Here is an 18,682-nt window from a genome sequence, read left to right on the forward strand (position 1 = left end):
AACAATCATTAGAACATGCTCCAAATCAAAATTATTTATTAGCTCACCAGAAGGTCACATGCCAAGTTTCAGGAAGATCTGACCATAGGAAGGGGTTGCTTAAGTCTCAAACGTGAAAAAAATTTTGAGGTATTTTGCCCGGAAGGAACGAAAAATACTATAAATACTATATATATATATATATAGTTACGATCCACGACAACAAATTTGCTGACATTCACATCATTCGTGCAAGATAGCTTTGCCATGAAGTCCCAAACTGACGCCATCTATACTGATCTGTCTGCTGCTTTCGACAAAGTAAATCGCGATTTTGCAATCGCAAAACTCGAACGCTTAGGATTCGGTGGATCCCTCCTGGACTGGTTTCGGAGCTATTTAACAGGACGAAAGTTATCAGTGCAAACTGGAAATTACTTTTCAAGACAGTTCTACGCTTGCTCAGGTGTGCCTCAGGGAAGCCACTTGGGACCGATAATTTTTGTCATCTATTTTAACGATGTACTCACTCTCTTGGACGGTCCAAAACTTGCGTATGCCGACGACCTCAAACTTTTCCACACCATCGATGGCCAAGACGATATCGATCTCTTGCAAAGGCAGTTCAACACCTTCGCTCACTGGTGTGACACCAACTGCTTGCCTCTGAACCACAGCAAATGTGCGGACATTTCATTTTCTCGCAAGCGGAACCCTCTTTGCGCAGAGTACACTCTCGGGAACGAAACCATTGCCCGGGTGGAACACATCAACGATTTGGGAGTTATCCTAGACCATCGGCTGGAGTTTAAGACTCATACGAATTACATCGTTGATAAAGCATCTAGAAGTCTTGGCTTCTTATTTCGCGTAACAAAGGAGTTTAAAGATGTGTACTGCCTGAAAAGCCTGTATTGCAGCATAGTCCGCTCAACTCTCGAATATGCATCTGCAGTTTGGTGCCCATTTTACCAGAACGGAGCTGAACGAATAGAGGCTATCCAGCGGCGCTTCATACGGTATGCCCTGCGACACTTGAACTGGTTAGATCCGTTTCGTTTACCCAGTTACGAAAACCGTTGTCGCCTAATTGATTTAGACACGCTTCAAAATCGTCGAAACGCTGCACGTGCTTTAATCGTAGCAGATCTCCTTGCGTCAAGGATCGACTCTCCTACGCTGCTGGAGGCTATTCCCCTCAGTGTGCGGCCCCGAGGATTAAGGAACCAAAATCTGCAGCTCTATGTTCCCATCCGGTTGAATAACTACGGAGCCAACAGCGCTCTAATTGGAATTTTGAGAACTTTCAACCGCTTCGCTGAGTACTTTGACTTCGACGTTTCAAGAGCTACTTTCCGAAGAAAAATTTTAATGGTTTCGAGAACTTTGTAGTTTTAAGTAGTTTTTAATTTATTATTTTATTAGGCTATCATTAGGATCAACATGTGATCCGTTGATGTTTTTACACAAATAAATAAATACTGAGATTTTTTTTAACTTCATTTTCGGATTCAGCGCCCGATTTTACATTGGAAATGACCTTCAGTTTACTGAGTTCAAAAATGCTGTAAACTAGTGTAATTATTGAAATATTTTTCGTATTAAAATACCTTCCCATGCTAAAATTGGTGCCAATATCTTGATAAGTTTTCGAATTATATGAAAAATTGTAAGGTAGCCCCCCTCTCCCCTTCTTTTCGCTCCACTGAGAAGAGGGAGGGGTACCTTATATTTATATAAATATTCCCCGTTCCCAAATACCACCCCATGCCAAATTTGATACCATTTGCTTGATTGGTTCTCGAGTTACGCAAAACATTGTCTTTCGTTTGGGAGGCCCCTCCTCCCTTCCTGTCTAGAGGAGGGGTTCCAAACCATAATAGGAACCTTCCCCGGCCTCTAATACCCCCACTTGCCAAATTTCACGTAAATCGGTTCTGTAGTTTCCGAGTCTATAGAAAATAGACAGACTGACAGACAGAAATCCATTTTTATATATATAGTATAATTTTTTCATGTGAGGAAGATTTTAAAGTGATTAAAAAAGATCTTCAAATCACATTTTGATATTTTTTTCAAACATAGTTCAATGACTTAAAAGCTAATTTTTTTTTTTAAATTGAGACAGTAGCATTGTTGTTTTGTTCTATTTGGCACATTTTTCTAGAACATTTGATGTTTATTAGACAATCCGGTTTCGAGATATAGCGAAGGAATCAAATATCCCCAGGGATCAAGTATCCTCATTCTCCCCTACAGGTTTCTTGGAACTGTGTGGATTTTTATACAGGTTAAAGATACTTTGGGTACCGTGTAGAGTTGTTGATATTGTACTGTGTCAATACTGAACGGTCTTTTTTTCCTAACCTCATTGAAAACTATTATAAATTATGAGATTCTTGTCTTCATTTTGATACCTAATCGGGATATTCTGTACTAGCTTTAAATAGTTTTATCGAGATGATTCAGCAGTAATTAGAAAGCGAATTTTTAATATAAATATCAAGTGGTTAGACCAAGTGGAGCGTGATCTGGCGAACGTGGGGTGCCCGAGAAATTGGAGAACGGTTGCCATGGACTAAGTGAATTTTAGGAATTATGTTCGTCAAGTTATGTCGTGAGACGGAATACTATGTAAATAAAAAAAAAATAAAAAATCGATCTTTTCCAAATCGGTATGGTTAAATTCAGTACTTTCAGTGCAAATTAATATTTTAGAAACAGCATCTTAAGCAGAATAATATCGTTCGCATATGTTTAACACCTGTTTCAATTTTCGATGCTTAGTAGACATCGGTTTCCATGGAAATGTTTCTTAGCTAATACTCACAACCAAAATTCAACCTTCGCAACCTTTAGAACTTTGAATCAGACCTTTGTTTTAAATTGTCGCTCTTGATTTAACTTAAGAATAAAAATTTGGTTCACTTATTTTGTACTACGATTCTGAATATCTTTTCCTTTCTTTAAATTTCGAGATTTTAATTTTATATTCCGATTGGCCCCTCGGGAGAAGAAAACAAGGAGAAACTCTTATCCTTATTTTTTCATAATGATTTTAATTGTGTAGCTGAAATTTTATATTGCGTTTTTTTGTTCATTCGGGTGTGTATTTCAACTTTAATTCTTTTTTAAATTTTTTTTCAAAGGATTTAGATAACAAACTAAGTAATCGAATTTTAATCGCCACTGAAATCATATAAATTTCAATCTGAATTGGAGTTTTGGCAATTTTTTTTGAAATTTAGTTTAATTTTCAAAGCAGTTTAAAAGCTGTCGATAACACAAAGCTCTATCTCACATTCTTTCATCATCTAATCGTTTCTTTTACCCAAGGCGCTCTAGCTTTGACCTGTCCAACCTGTCAGTTTCATACCCTTTCTCGTTAAAACATTTACTTAGTTTCAATAAAATTTCCAAAATGTCTATTCAGATAAAATTTAATATAACAAACCTTACGAAAAATTTCTACTTTGTATCATAACATTTGGATGTCTTTTCTAAAATAAAGCTTGTTTCTGATTATTCACCCTGTATTTCAAATCCCAGATCTAACAATTGTTGTTTATAAAACTAAAATCTTTATGCGTTTCGATCGAGTCTACGGTGTTTATGCATGAGAGAAGCATACGGGAGATGATTTTTCTGATCTTTTACCCTAAGTTTTCGGAGGTATCATATTTTATCTCTAGAGCCATTAGAGATATATAATACCTCCGAAAACTTAGGGTAAAAGATCAGAAAAATGCTGAAAATCTATGATAACAAACAACTTTTGTTTTTCGAAATTTTTATTGATGTGAATTTTTTTTTGACATTTTTTCCAAAACTTGTATAACCACAGGGATTAAGAATTGTGACTTTCAGTACTTTTTTGGTTGTAGCTTTTAAAACCTTCAACCATTTTTTTATCAATTTTGAAACATCTTAACACTGACCCACATCTTTACTTTTATTTTATTTTTGCTTAAATTCTTCCACAAAAAACTAAGATATTTCAAACTCTATGAAAAGTAAATTTTGTACATATTTTTAGAATTGTTGTGCTTTCTATAGACGGAGTTAATGTTTCATCTCTCCTACCTAACTCAGGATTTAATTTCTCAAATATTTATTCAGAGAGGTGGTATCTCTTTGAACTTACTGCCATTTTTTTTTAAGTTCGAATAGCACATTTACCAAGGACTTCTGAGACCATTTATCTTTTCTTTTTTTTTTTTAAATAGGTTTATTTACAGTTTCTCATGTTTTGAAGCTTCTCTTAGCTGTTGCTTTTGACAACTACTTGTCAAACAGTTTACATTAGTATGGATAGTTAGTTTGAAAGATTTTGGCCAAAAATGAAACAAAAATTGATTTTTTCTGGTTTTATGACGGTTTTTGTAAACCCCGACTAGATGCGGAGTTGGACACTAGAGGGTTAAAACGATTTTTCTTTCCATCAATAGCAAAATATTTTGCATCCTCTCCAATTCTGGATGATAAACCCGCGAAATAAAATATTGCTTACTCTTGGTCTATGCCATGTTATGCTTGCAAATATTTTATGATCAGCAAGGCTTTATTAAGGAGAGAGGGGCAATTACCCCTAACTCAGGTCAATCTACCCCCCCCCCCCCCAACACGAGGAGAAAAAAGTCTCAACATTACTTTAATCGTAGGGGAAGAAGGGGCATAATGCCCACGTTAAGAAGAAAGCCTTGTTTCAGAGTAAATTTGAAAAGATTGTGTTTGGAAGTTTGGTTTATTTTTTGTCTAAATCTGATAGTTGAATTAATTGGAAGGTAAAAAAAGGCCACAAATTTAATAAAGTTTGAAGAGTAGGTTGAAATTTGGTTTCAGATTTAGTAGGGGCATAATGCGCATATCCGTGTACGAAATCGCGCCACTAAACGTTAATTACGTGTATGCATTGGTTGAAGTGGCCCCGAAAGTGGTTGACAGTTTTAAACACTTGTATTTTATTTCACAAATTGAAAAATGTATTGCCACGCGCAGTGTTGCCAGATATACTAATATTCTTGTGAAAAGTTAATTAAATCTTTATGAAATTCAGGAATTTCAAATATTTCCGTTTATATTAAAGTTATGTTTTCAAATTTAACTTACAAATTTCTTTAAAGTAATGTAATAAAAATTGAATATAAAATTAAACAAATATGAAACATATTTAAAGATAAGCGGACATGGCACGCTTTTCCCCGCTTCGACATTTTTATTTAAAATCGCTAAAATAATATAAAGAATTATTAAATTAGGAAAATTTTGTTTTTTGATGAATGTTAAGACCCATGTTTATCATTAGAACAAATGGATTAGTGAAATTCTGAAGGTGGCGCATCTTGCCCGCTCTGCGCATTTTGGACCCAGTTCTTCTACTGCATCAAGTTCTAGAAATCAAGGAGAAGAAATCAAAACTAGAAAATAGGAATGAATACTCCAAATATAAAAGCGGGCCCCGTGAAAATATTTCGAATAATTTATCTCCTATATAATTATAAGTGAAGGGGCCCTGTCGAGTAAGCACAATTTGAATTTTCCCGCATTTTGTGGGTTGAAAAATTCAATAACAAAAAACGCAAAACCTGTCAAATGCCGACTTCAAATTTTTCAACACAAAATCAGGACAAATTTAAGCGGAATTAAGTGATTATAAAAAAAAATGTAGGAAAATATCTCAAATAATCATGTATTAATCGAAACACGTCAGGATGATTCAGGTAAATTTTAAAACCCAAAAAAAAAAGATAAAGCTAGCTCGAAAAACTAAACCCAATGAGGATATTCTGTATGAATTAATCCAACAAAATACGTACATAGCAATATTTTGGCAACTAAGCCAGACTGGGGCCATTTGTCCACTTTTTTGAAAGCCCGGGGAATTTCGAAAAAATTCGATAATTTGGAGTGCTTACCCTACAATAAATAATACATCGCTTTCTGTTTATTTCCGATAGTATTGTAGTCTACATAGTTTGACTAAATAAATAAATAAATATTATACAATGAAGAATATAATTCACACTATACATACCGACACTTTGTATATACCTATTCATACCGCGAGCGGTCAAATGACGGTTTACACTGTTTGCGCTAAAACTTGTTTCTCAACCGATTTCTTTAGAATTTATAGTTTTGAAAAACCTATAATGTGACTCAAATATGTTCCTCAGACAACTTTCAGCTACAATCAATTATTTCAAAGTTATTTTAAGTCCAAGAAATTTTTTATGAAAAAACATGCTTCAGGAAAATTGCTTTAAATCAGTTATTTAGTGCTCGAAAAAATTTTCACTAAGTGCCTGAAAAAGCTGAAGTTAGAAGCTATATGCTGCACATACGGAAATTTTTAACAAATTTTTTTTAAGGTCATGCCCAAAAAAAATGTAAAAAAGTTGTGTAAAACCCGTACTTTTCAATCAATCAACCGCCAAAGCTGTTCCTGTTACAGTAGAAAAATTTAAAAAAAAGAATTGAAAAGTTGACGTAATTTGTCACATTTTGGCATCTTTAGATTTTGTAAAATACGAAATACATAATATATGACGAATTTTAAAAGGTAGCTGTTTTTCGAACATTTCATCAATTCGGATTTTTGATACAATTGCTATATCTAAATTCAGCTTTGCACTGGATTTTGAGTATGTTATCGTAAGGTTTAGGCAAAAAATTATATGCAAAAGAAAGAAAATTTTATACCGATTCTAGTGACGTAACTACATTGGCGGTGTGATGCTTGACAAAAATATAATAAATATATTTCTGAAAGTAAAACCAGAAAATTTGAGCGAATGCTCGTTTGTTTTTTCGTTTCCTTTCACCCGTCTTCGTGTGCAAAATAGCTTTGTGATATTACCCAGTGGGTGGTAATATCTCAAAGCTATTCTACCCGTCTGCCAAGCAAGAATTTGTACTGACTTCTCCAAATTCAGAAACTACTTCACTGTTTTATTTATCATATTTTTGCTAAGCATTGCACCGCCAATGCAGTTACACCACTAGAACCGGTATGAAATAAGCTTTCTTTTGCATATAGTTTTATTGCCTAAAACTTACGTTAACATACTCAAAATCCAGTGCAAAGCTGAGCTTAGGTGTAGGAATTGTCTCAGAAAATCCAAATTGATAAAAAGTACGAAAAACAGCTACCTTTGAAAATTCGTCATATATTATGTATTTCGTATTTTACAAAATCTAAAGATGCCAAAATGTGACAAACTACGTCAACTTTCTAATTCATTTTTTGAAATTTTCTACTGTAACAGGAACAGCTTTTCCGGTTGATTGATTGAAAAGTACGGGTTTTACACAACTTTTTTACATTTTTTTTGGGCATGACCTTAAAAAAATTTTGATAAAAATTTCCGTACATGCAGCATATAGCTTCTAACTTCAGCTTTTTCAGGCACTAAGTGAAAATTTTTTCGAGCACTAAATAACTGATTTATAGCAATTTTTCTGAAGCATGTTTTTTCATAAAAAATTTCTTGGACTTAAAATAACTTTGAAATAATTGATTGTAGCTGAAAGTTGTCTGAGAAACATATTTGAATCACGTTATAGGCTTTTCAAAACTATAAATTTTAAAGAAATCGGTTGAGAAACAAGAATGTTTTAGCGAAAACAGTGTAAACCGTCATTTGACCGCTCGCGGTATGAATAGGTATACCACATGCGTTATTCGAAAACCACAACACTTAGAAAAAATTTAAAAACGCAAAAATACTTGCATTTTGAAAATAAAAATAGTCCTGTCGTTAATTTGGCGAAAAAAAAATTATATAAGGCGTAATCATCCTTCAAAGTTTAAAAACCGTCATTTGACCGCCTCCGGTACGTTTAGTGTTAAGGAAGTCCCTACGAATCAAACATTAGGTCTTGATTATGAAATAATATCAATATTTTAAATAATTTAACGTCAAAATTTGGAATAATAACATTAACTACTGTGCAGGGCCGATCTATAAGCCACACGCATACTGTCTCAGCCGCTGTTCAGTGTGTCGCCGTTGTCGGAGTTCAACCCGATTCTAGTTCTCTACTGAACATGCTAGCGACGTTGCCGCATTCGTTAGCCATCAGTTGGCGAAGTATGTTGTGTGCTCTGTGCTCGCGTGTTGGGTGATTTCCTCTTGACAGATGAAGTTGCACAACTACCAGATTTTGAAAGAAGATTCCAGTACAGAAAAAGTGGAATAAAGAAAAACACCCTTCATTAAATCATTAAATAGAAACGTCTTGTACAGTTACAAGGTTTAATATGGTAACTTGAACTTTTACATTTTGTGTGAGGATTTTCTTCAACATGCAATGTATGAATGGATTCACGTTTCTGAATTTAACTAGAAGACTTTATAATGATTATTTCAATATGCAACCCGGGCAATATCCGGGTTAATGGCGTAAATGTTAAAGTATTCGCTTTTTAATCATCATTACGCAGCTTTCACAAATTTTAAGGTTTTAGTTGTTCAAACCTTTCCTCTCTTTTTTTTAATATAAAAATATAAATAAAAAGTTTAAGAGGTTGTATATCAGACACAACCACAAAGTTTGCGTAGAATTACGACATATTTTTTTCCATTTCACAAAAATTTATTTAATTAGTTATAACAAATATGTAGCATTCGATAAATTTTGACTTTTATATTTTTTCTTGTTATCAATAGTGCCGTTTCAAGTCAGCCCTCACCCCACAGCAACATGTAAAACAAATAAGCACCAGCTCCACCGCCGACTTCCTAAGCATTGCAACACTATCGCAAAAGCGATAGAGCCAAGCCCTTGTTGAACTTGCAAGTGTTTAGTTCAAAAGTTGCCGAGCAACTAATCTAATTCGCTCAAATTTTTATTTTATATTCCGAAAATATCTTAGCGCACGCAAAATGAAGGTAAAGTTCAAAGCATAATAACGAAAAAGGGTTGAATGCGAGTATCGACGCACAAAAGCTTGCTTTGATCCATTGGGTTTTCTTCCGGATCAATTTAAAGTACACTGCCGGCCAAAAACCATGAAACCATACATACTTATCAAAGCACATCGTTAAACTTTGAGCAATAGATAGCCTTGTACTTCAATTATCAAAATAGCTACTTAGACTGATGCACATAAACATTCGACACTTTTAGTGTTTTGTTGAAATGTTCGTCCTTTTAGCATAGTCTATCCTTCTTATGGAAGAAAAGTTGAGTATAGAAAATTTTATGCCCTTATATAGAGAACATTTCCCAGAATCTATTCACATCACCAACTTTTCTGAATTAATGTAGTAAGATGCGATGAGTTAGCATGTGTCGAAAACTTTTGTCCATCAGCGTAAGTTATCGATCAAAAGTTTGGAATCACCCCGAAGTATGGTGAATCGGTCAAAAGTTTGTTATCGGTCTTCAAAAATATGCAACTTTATATCATCTTTATCCCTGATATCAAACAACGTATCGCTAATCTATTAAACTTACTTGTTGGAAATTTGTTAAAATAAATTTGTGCTTCATGAAAACTTCAAGAAAAGATTGATTAATTCTCGATAATTTTTACCAACTCTAAAAAAGCCTGGAGTTTTTATCACCTAAAGCTCTGTCATCTTACGAGTTATGCGAATCTGTAAGGCTTAGTATACAGTTATTGCCAAATACATACAAAGAAAAGATATGCAATGTGCCATAAATTTGCTGAGATATGGCATCCAAAAATTGTTTCCAAACTTTTGGCCGGCAGTGTAGGTACATCAACTACTCTAGGAAATAATGCCTCTCCGACCACACGGGAGAATGCCCAAAACCAAATGAAATCGTGGAGGCGCAATCTTTGCCCTTTTATAACTTCGGATCTAGTGCTGTTTGGGTCGACGATCGAGGTTTTTTCGCTCGGGTGTTTTGCGCACCAATTTGTATTTGCGCTTTATTAGTATTGGTGTACCAACACACAACCGATTCGAATTATTCTTCGGAAAAGATGTCCTTTAATTGGAACGTTTTCGTGACGCGAGATTCGTTCGCGAATTTCAATTTGTACCCCTATAATGTTCCCGTAAGACGTAATTCTACGTCAAAAATGTAGTTGCTTAAATTAGATCAATCGACAATGCAGAGTTTTTCTTTTGAATTACCATTCCAGTTCCAGTCATAGATTTGAAATTCGATTTTTTTCTCTACTGATTGGGGTAGGTATTTCTGTTAAACAACTATTCTCCAGAGGAATAAACATCGGTATTTCAGCATATCATTTTTCAATTGATCATTCTCAAAGTAGTTTTATAAAAAAAAAACTCAAAGTCGAATTGCTTTTTTAATGAGTGATTTTTAATATGGGTGTTTCTATGTTTGTTATCTTATCTTTTTTAAGTTTCAATTAATTGAAATTTTTAAGTCTTTTTTTGAGTTTCATGGGGTTTCTGCCTTTTGAGAACTTGAGATCTTTGTTTGAGGTAATAATCTCATAAGGATTTTTTATCTGATTTTTTTTCCAATGATTACTCATTCTGTGTTTTAAACATTTAATTTTCAATGATGATCTTATTGCACTTATACCTAAGGGTCTGGGGGGAAATTAGCTTTAGAAGAAGCATTTGAAATTTATTTTCTTTTTTTATCTATTTAGAATTATATTCTTCATTTGAAATTCTAATCTGCTTTTAATTTTAAAATTTATAAAACATTACTTAAAAACAATTTTATGTGTTTTGAAGATATAACATAGAAATAAACATTTTGATTATGGATTATAAATTAAGCACATCCTGCTCTGGTTCCTATTGTAACTTTGATTTTCAATTTTGTATTGAAATTGCATTTGTGATGTGTTTATAAAAACTTTATTGGAAATCTTTTTTTATGTTTGGGGATCGACTGGAAATCATGATTTTAATTTTAAACACTGAATTGTTTGGAATATTGAAACCTTTTATCTGTAGCATGGAATTTGAATTTAATTCTTTTGTTTTGAATTTCTTAATTTTGCACTCTTAGTCTGAAATCTTATTTTCGATAAATTGCTAAACTCTTCCGAAATGCAACGTCATTCTCAGTTCGTCGGCGAGAGAGTGCGGTTGGATTGGATCACGCGGAAGTTGTTGCAGTTTTTTTCATTGGCCACAGTTTTTTTCATTGGCGCATTTAGTTTTTTTCGCTGGCTACTGAAGTTCCAAGCGGTATTAAGTCGGGGCGGTTGCGTTTTCGGGTGTTTTGATCCTGGAAAAGGTGTCCTAAGTGCGTGGGTTGTGGTTGAAATTAGCACTTGTGCACCATTTCGGCCGTTTTTGGGAAAGTGAAAATAGGTGTTTGGTAGGTGAGCAAAGGTGTGAAACGCACCGTTTTGAAGGCAGATGCGGTTCTGGTCTGGTTTCTCTTAAAGTGGAGTGAAAGTCGATTTTGGAAGTAAAAAAGAAAGCGAGTTGGGAAGTGTTGTGGGCCTACGTGTGTTAAAATCAGCATATTTGCATTTGCAAAAAGCGCTAGTTCCCCGAGTGAAAAAAATTGGAAGCGGAGAATAGCAGCGCTCAAAGTGGTAGTGGTTTTGAGAGAAGTACGTGAAAAGTGGAGAAGCAGGAGAAATCTCGCCCTGGGAGAGTCGGCAGAGGAGAAGGTGGGAAGTGGTGAATTTAATTGCACACGGAAGGCCTCAGTGGTGAAAAGAGAGTTTAAAATTGGTGTTGGTGAAAGAGAGAGGAAGAAGTCAGAAGTTTATAACTAAGGAGAGCAAACGTGGTTGTGCCAGTGAAACCAGGCATTTGAGGCGATTGGGAAATATGGGAAAGTTAAAAAAGTGAATCATCAAATGCAAAGAGAAATAAAAAAACACCGTCTCAGGTTAGCCCTGTAGAGTTATACCAAAAAGGAAGCTCAAAGCTGATTACATCAGGTAAGTTTGGTTACAAACCAGCAGTAAGGTAAGATTATTCATTATTACATTTTTCAGTAATTATATGACTATATAAAAGAATTCTCAATCATCTGCTAACTGGCCAGGTATATACACGGATGCCGGAATACCTGTGCAAATATATGAAATTAAAAATTTCATAAATTTTGAACTGGTTGGGCAGATGATTGAAATATTTGTCCAGAATATACAAACAGAAACACGATATACATACATCCACAACAAAAAACACGAAGCCATGGTGCCGGGTATGTCACACTCTGCATTGGAGATACGCCGATACTTTTGATCTAAGGGATGCAGAGATGTTCATACTTTGGTAAAACTGCGGTGAATCCGTGCACCCATGGTGGATTACCTACATACATACATACAACTCTTCCGAAATGCAACGTGATGAAAAATTTTTATTTGAGGATACCAGTAATTACCTTCCACGCTGTTCCTTTGCACCTTTAAAATATGATGTATTCTCTGGGATGGCATATGAAAATAAAATCGAATTATTAGGTTCCCGAAACAAATTTCTCCGGGCCCCTCGAAGGCTTATCCGGCCCTGATGATCGGCTTTCTGGGCCTCATTACCAATTCGAACCCAGTTAGACAAGTTATGTAAAGAATTTTCAAAAGTCTTCATCTCTGCTAATTTAAACAACATAAGAAAATTTCTTCATGCCTTCGTTTAAATAACAAACGTCTTTAAAGAACACGTTTTTTAGAAATTTTTTTGGTCGACCATTCATATCCAATAATTCTTTGGTTAAAACTGTTGCGCTGCTTGATATTTTTCCAAAAAAAATCTTCAAATGATTGATAGGAAAAAAGCTTTCTTATAGCAAAAATCTCTGTTTCGTTTCTTTGATACTTTGAGGAAACATCTCCTTGGAAAGTTCAAGCTTTTAACTCACGAAAAGCTTTCAAAGGCAAACCATCACTCTTAAGCTTCAATAAAAGCACATTTTTGTAAGTCTCAGGAAAAGTTTCCAGCAGTAGGTGGTAGATGCTCGAATCTTGGGTAAGCAGTAAGAGTACGTTCACAGCATTTTCTACCAGCGGGTGAAGTAAACAGAGAGGATTTTGATCATCGTTTCCCAGAATCGGTGAGCTCTTTCGAGAGAGCGACTCTCTTTAAAACCGGCCGGCCTTTTCAATGGTTTTATTGGGGAAGAGTAGCAAGCCTGGTTTCCGCAGAGAACATGTCTTCATATCATGAAATGAAAGGGGGAACACGTGTTCCTAGTTCAGATGTGAAATTTTTTCCAACTGTTGCTTTCCATAACAGTGTTAAACGCTTTTAAATGTAAATCAAATATTAAAAACTGAGCACAGCAATGAATTCAATCGTTGTATAGGAACTTTCTATTATTATGTAGGAAAGTAAGAAAAGCTGTACTTAACGTGTATGGAGCAAAAATAATGCTTCGATTTTTATTCCGATTCTAAATTTTTGATTTACAATGTTGCACCTTCGATTGAAAAACAAACCGTCGAGAAAATCCATACGTCAGATATCATTCAACCAAATGTGACATCCAATCCACATACACGACTTATGCGATAGCCAACGGACGTAACACAAATCATTTCAAGTTACTCTGAATAAAATAATCAGAAGAAAAAAACTTGATAGCTCCCTATTAATGGTCTGCTGAAGAAAAATCCGGAAGGTTGTTGGCGAAACGAGAGTTCATTCCCGGTCGCTCGCATCGGTCGGAATATTTCAACAAGTGTTCCCCTCCCCGTTTCTGTGAGTAGATACGCGCTTGCAAAAGGAAAATAAAAGTGAACTTGAAACAAACTGTTGCTCGTCGTTGTTTCAATTTATATTTCAGTTGTCGGCTGGGTAGATGTTCCATTTATTGGATTGTTGCTAACATTCTTCTTATTAAAATTGACGATGTTGAATTGCTCTGAAATTCTGTCATTACTATTATTATAAATTATTATCATTTTGTCAACAAATGGTCCATCAACCTTGTGTTTTGCTCTGGTGCCTTTTTTTACTGCAAAACGACTTTCGGCTGCCATGTTTTATGTCACTTCATTCCTTCGTTTGCTCGCTACGGTAGGTAAGTTGCGGAAGAATATGGGAAGAAGGTATTCAGAGAGGGATATGAAGTCTATTTTCTTATAAGTAATTTGCTGCTGCTGTGTGTATAAGTGACCTTGGACCGGCACAGGAAGAAGAGCTAATTCCGCGATAAACGATTTGAACTATTTTTGCGCCATTTTGAAGCAGTTGCGGACAAAAATGGAATAATGCAAGACAGTAAATTATTGGAAGTACAAAAACTTAAATCAAGAATCAGACTTTCGGTGTCCACGTGTGTTTTTGGGAAAACAAATTAACACTTTTGTAGGGACACGTTTAAATTTGGTAACAGATAAGACATTTTTTAATATGCCCTTGATAGGTAATGAACTCACAAAAATCCAAAATTGTAAAAATTAAAATTTGAAAATTGTATTTAAAGTTAGAAATTTCAGAATTTCCACGCTTATGATGTCAGATTCCCAAACATAATTTGATCCTTATGTTTTGTGATTTCTGTTTACAAAATAACTCATTTACAGCCGCTGAAGAATGATCAGAGCCACACTTCGTTTTTATCAACAAGGAGCACATTCTAGCGTGCTTCCAACGCATTGCCCCTCGGAGCGTATGGTACTGGTGGTCCACGCTTCTTCTCTTTTTTTTTGGTCCTGACGTCTCTGCGTTCTCTGCTCCACAGTGGGCCCGGCCTATTTATGTTTTCTATTATTTTAATGTTTTTTTTTAGATTCCAAAACCTGGCTTGCGAACGTTTTATCAAAATTCCTTATATAGGATGGACAAAATATTTTTCATAACTCTTCATTTGGCATAAGAAAACTTAACATATAGTTATAACGAATTTTAAGTTCTGAATGTGTATAAAAACATAAAAATATAGGTGGTTCAAGATGTGTGGCCCACATTTCCCCACGAACTATGGTTTGCAAATTGGTTGCGTTTGTGTGAATTATTGATGTTTCATCAAAAAATCCCTTTCCACGTGGAAGATCATGTCTAAACTAAGATCATAAGCGTATGAGCATATTTTTGTTATGAACTTTAGGTTCCCCATCGATGCAAATAGCGGGAGAATTTTTAATTATGAAAGTAAATTTTTCCAATTTTTCCAAAAAAAAGAAGCATATGAGGCGTATTTAAGTCAACAACATTTAGAAATATATGCTTACGCAAAGCAACGACGATGACAGTTGGCTCGAGATTTTTCTCTCAACACACATCTGAGATATTAAAAGTGGCCCACGTTTCTCCATGACCCACGATACCCTTCTCTCCCCTAAAAAAATTTTACCATTTTTCAGAAGCAAATTATTATTCATGGCATCTGAGCTTCTAGATTGACTTGAGTTTCACCATCCTTTAGGAAAAATAAGAGGGATCTTCAATGCCTACAATAAATAAAACCTAAAAAACTCGCTCCTTTTTGTAGCGGGAGGAATATTTAAATACAGACAAGTTTGACATTTGAGACATTGGTTATATTAATTATATGTTCATAACATTTATTGAATGTGAGATTCTTCATATCGTCGAATTTGGTTATACTTATTTGTTAATTCAATTAATTTTCACATTAAGTCAAAATGCTTACGTTTGTAATTTTTTAACAGAAAATTCTTTGGGAATTGTTGAAATGTAGTAAATTTTTTACTAATTTTGTATGGGAGCTCCACGCCCCTTTTTGGATTCGGAGGACTATGAAAGTATTGAAGAAACCATTTCCGGTCTTGAAAATAGCTACACACCAAATTTCAAGTTGATCGATTTATTAATTTCCACAAATTCTTTGAATTGTATGAAATTTATGTGTATTGTGCTAACACTCCCCCGCCCCTTTAAGAATTCCAAGGGATTTTAAATTACTATACAAAACATTCTTGGTCTTGAAAACGTCTAGACACCAAATTTCTCGTTGATTGGCTTAGAAGTTTCCAAAACCGGCTGCATTCAAAACGGCTACAAAAAACTCTATTCAAAATTTCATGTTGATTGGTTCAGTAGTTATCGAAATTTGTTTTAATAATGTAATGTTTTTATCATTTTGAATGGGAGCCCCCTTTCCTTTAAGTCGGAGCCGTTTGAAAGTATTCCAACAACCATCTCCGACCCCTAAAAGCTCTTTCATACCAAATTTCACGTTGATCAGTTCAGTAGTTTTCGAGTCTCTAGGGACCAGACAGACAGACAAATATTCATTTTTGTATACAGTGTCGGACAAAACTTTAAGATCACTTCTCATCAAAATCGAATCAAGCTTTAATACCTATTTTAGGGGCCCTATCGGCGAATTAAAAGTCACTTTCTCTTCTCAAACAGATTAAACTTAAAGAATAAGTGCAGGATCGAGCTGTTTTATAAGAGAAAGTGACTTTTGGTGAGGTGGAAGGGCCCCCTCCATACCTCCGGGACTGGTATCCTTTTTTGGATATGATACACTACAATGAATAGGGGTCTTTATTATGGGCGGGGGTAGGAATTTTATTTTAAGTCTTTGGTATAACGGTTGCTGACGGTTATATCAACATTATTATCATAAGTTTTAAGAATCGATGCTAAAATGAATACTGAAGGGCAACAAAGGGTCCATCGAAATATTGACCCTAAGCATTCAATAAAGAAAAAAATCTATATTTTTCGATTGAAATGATCCAAACCAACGGTAGAAGTATACCAAAGTCTAGTCTTGAATCTTTTCGACACTTTGTGGTCGGTTATTGATAACAAGATGAACGAAATTAACTTTTGTGAACAAAAAAGTAGAATTTTACTACGTTGGGGTCTACATGGTCACCCTTTTCTCTCAAACACCTCCTGAACCAAATGGACAGTATGCAAAGAGTTATCAGTTTTTGGCCATAAATAAACCATAAAAATGATTGATTGTGAAAGTTTATCAAAGCGCAATTTTAAGTGGTTTTATATTTTGTCACGCCATTTTTTTTTTAATTTTTATTTGGTTACTATCTGACCCGGTGTACTTTGCAACACCTTCCAAAAATAAATGAAATTTTAAGAAATTATTTAAATTTTGTTTATTCCTGCCAAAAAACCTTATATGGAAGCGGACTTTTCCCCTTCCCTTCCGCAAATGCTGGAAGGAGGTAGGCATCCCATTTTTCCGTAATCAAAAACTCTCTCATATCGAATTTTGTTATATTAGTTGATCAGTTTTAAGCACTAGGGGAACTGGGGGTATAATGCCCAGTGTGGGCAAAACGCACCACTGCGGTATCTAGCTAAATATACACTTATTTTCAGAATTCTGTACGTTATTCCCTTCTAGTTAACAGTAGAAACCTCTTGTACAAAACTTTAGCATCAAATATGCGATAAATTACTGCAAAAATTCATTATCCAAAAATAAATTACATAGCGTTAGAAAGGTTATTTCTTGAGTGTCATTTTCCATTGAAAGATTTTCAGCTACATTTTTTTAGAATTGAGTATGTTAACGTTGAAATTTAAAAATTTTAGCATGAAATTAAATGGATTTTTGCAAATATTCTTTATTTATAACATAACTTGTCAAAAATCTAGCTATGTCAAAAAAAAAAAAAATACTGCAAAATGATGGAAGAAAAGCCATCTTTTAAGCATGATATAAGATAAATAACAGTTACTACAAGTTTACGCTCTAGAATCGTTGATAAAGGTATCTATTTTTAAGAGCGTTGTGACGTCACGAAAATTCTACTGTTTTTAAATTTATGATTTTCTGAAATTTCACATATCGTCGAAAATTGGAGGTCTCTTCAAACTTTTTGAGTAGAATTTAATGCAATTTTTTGATTGAAAATCGGTTTAGCAGGTTGTGAGTTGCACCCTGGTAAAGAATGCGTTGTGACGTCACGAAAATTTATTTACTTTTTTTCGAAAACGTTCAAGACTTTTTACTTCAACACTATGATAGTATTTCTTCAATAGAAATTCAACACAACAATGTGCTTCAATAATCGAATTCTGTAATCAAGTTTTCAAAGAAACTAATTTTTTTTTCATCAACTTAGTTGTTTTTGAAAATTTCTAATAAAACATATAAAACAGCTTGATTCAAGAATAAACAAACTATCAAACAAATGAAATCCTCATCGATTTTGTAAAAGAATATTTGTGAATCATAAAGCAGGTAGTTATCTGTGATTCGAATAAAAATCTTGCAATAGATCAAGTTCTTCATATATCTATGTTAAAATGAAAAACACCGCTAGTAGCTTCTATTTCTTTCTATTTGTTGAAACAAAATAAGTTCCATGAAATAAATGTAATGAGATTCTAAAAATCTTTGAACATAGTAAACTTAATGGATTAATTTTTTTAATTAAAAAATTCATAAGATTTTCATAGAAAATTAATTAATAAAAGTAATTAAATTATTTTAATAGAAACCTGCCCTTATTGAAATTTCCGCCTTAAAGAATATCACTAGAAAATTCAAATCGAACCCCGTGTTCACATAAAATCTCACAAAAGAGACTTTGAACTGAATTACAAAATTAAATAAGTTCAAATATGTACTAGCACAAGGTCTCATGCCAAATTTGGATCAGATTATTCTAAGGGAAGGGGTTGCGCAACGTACCTGAAGTTTGTATGGAATTATGTAGATTTTGTTCGGCATGATAAAAAAAATTTTTCGTCTATAATTTAGGTCTTTATCAACCAATTTTTCTTTTAATTTGAGTATTTAAGAGCTTTTATTTTGACAATATTTTATCTGAGGAACGCGTTGCGATTTGAGTTATCATAAAACAGCTATAACGTTCAAA

The 18,682-nt window shown here is 34.2% G+C and overlaps 1 protein-coding gene across 1 annotated transcript in view; it reads left to right on the plus strand.

The window, feature by feature from the left end:
- Positions 1-4,837: 4,837 nt before the first annotated feature.
- LOC129752316 (cell division cycle protein 27 homolog) overlaps positions 4,838-18,682 on the plus strand; it is a 104,859-nt gene continuing 91,014 nt past the window's right edge. The window contains exons 1-2 of the mRNA XM_055748104.1: positions 4,838-4,915; positions 11,796-11,842. Coding sequence (XP_055604079.1) covers positions 4,838-4,915; positions 11,796-11,842 — 125 coding nt within the window. The remainder of the gene's footprint in view (positions 4,916-11,795; positions 11,843-18,682) is intronic.

Source organism: Uranotaenia lowii, chromosome 3 (assembly GCF_029784155.1).
Source record: "Uranotaenia lowii strain MFRU-FL chromosome 3, ASM2978415v1, whole genome shotgun sequence".
Lineage (NCBI taxonomy): Eukaryota > Metazoa > Arthropoda > Insecta > Diptera > Culicidae > Uranotaenia > Uranotaenia lowii.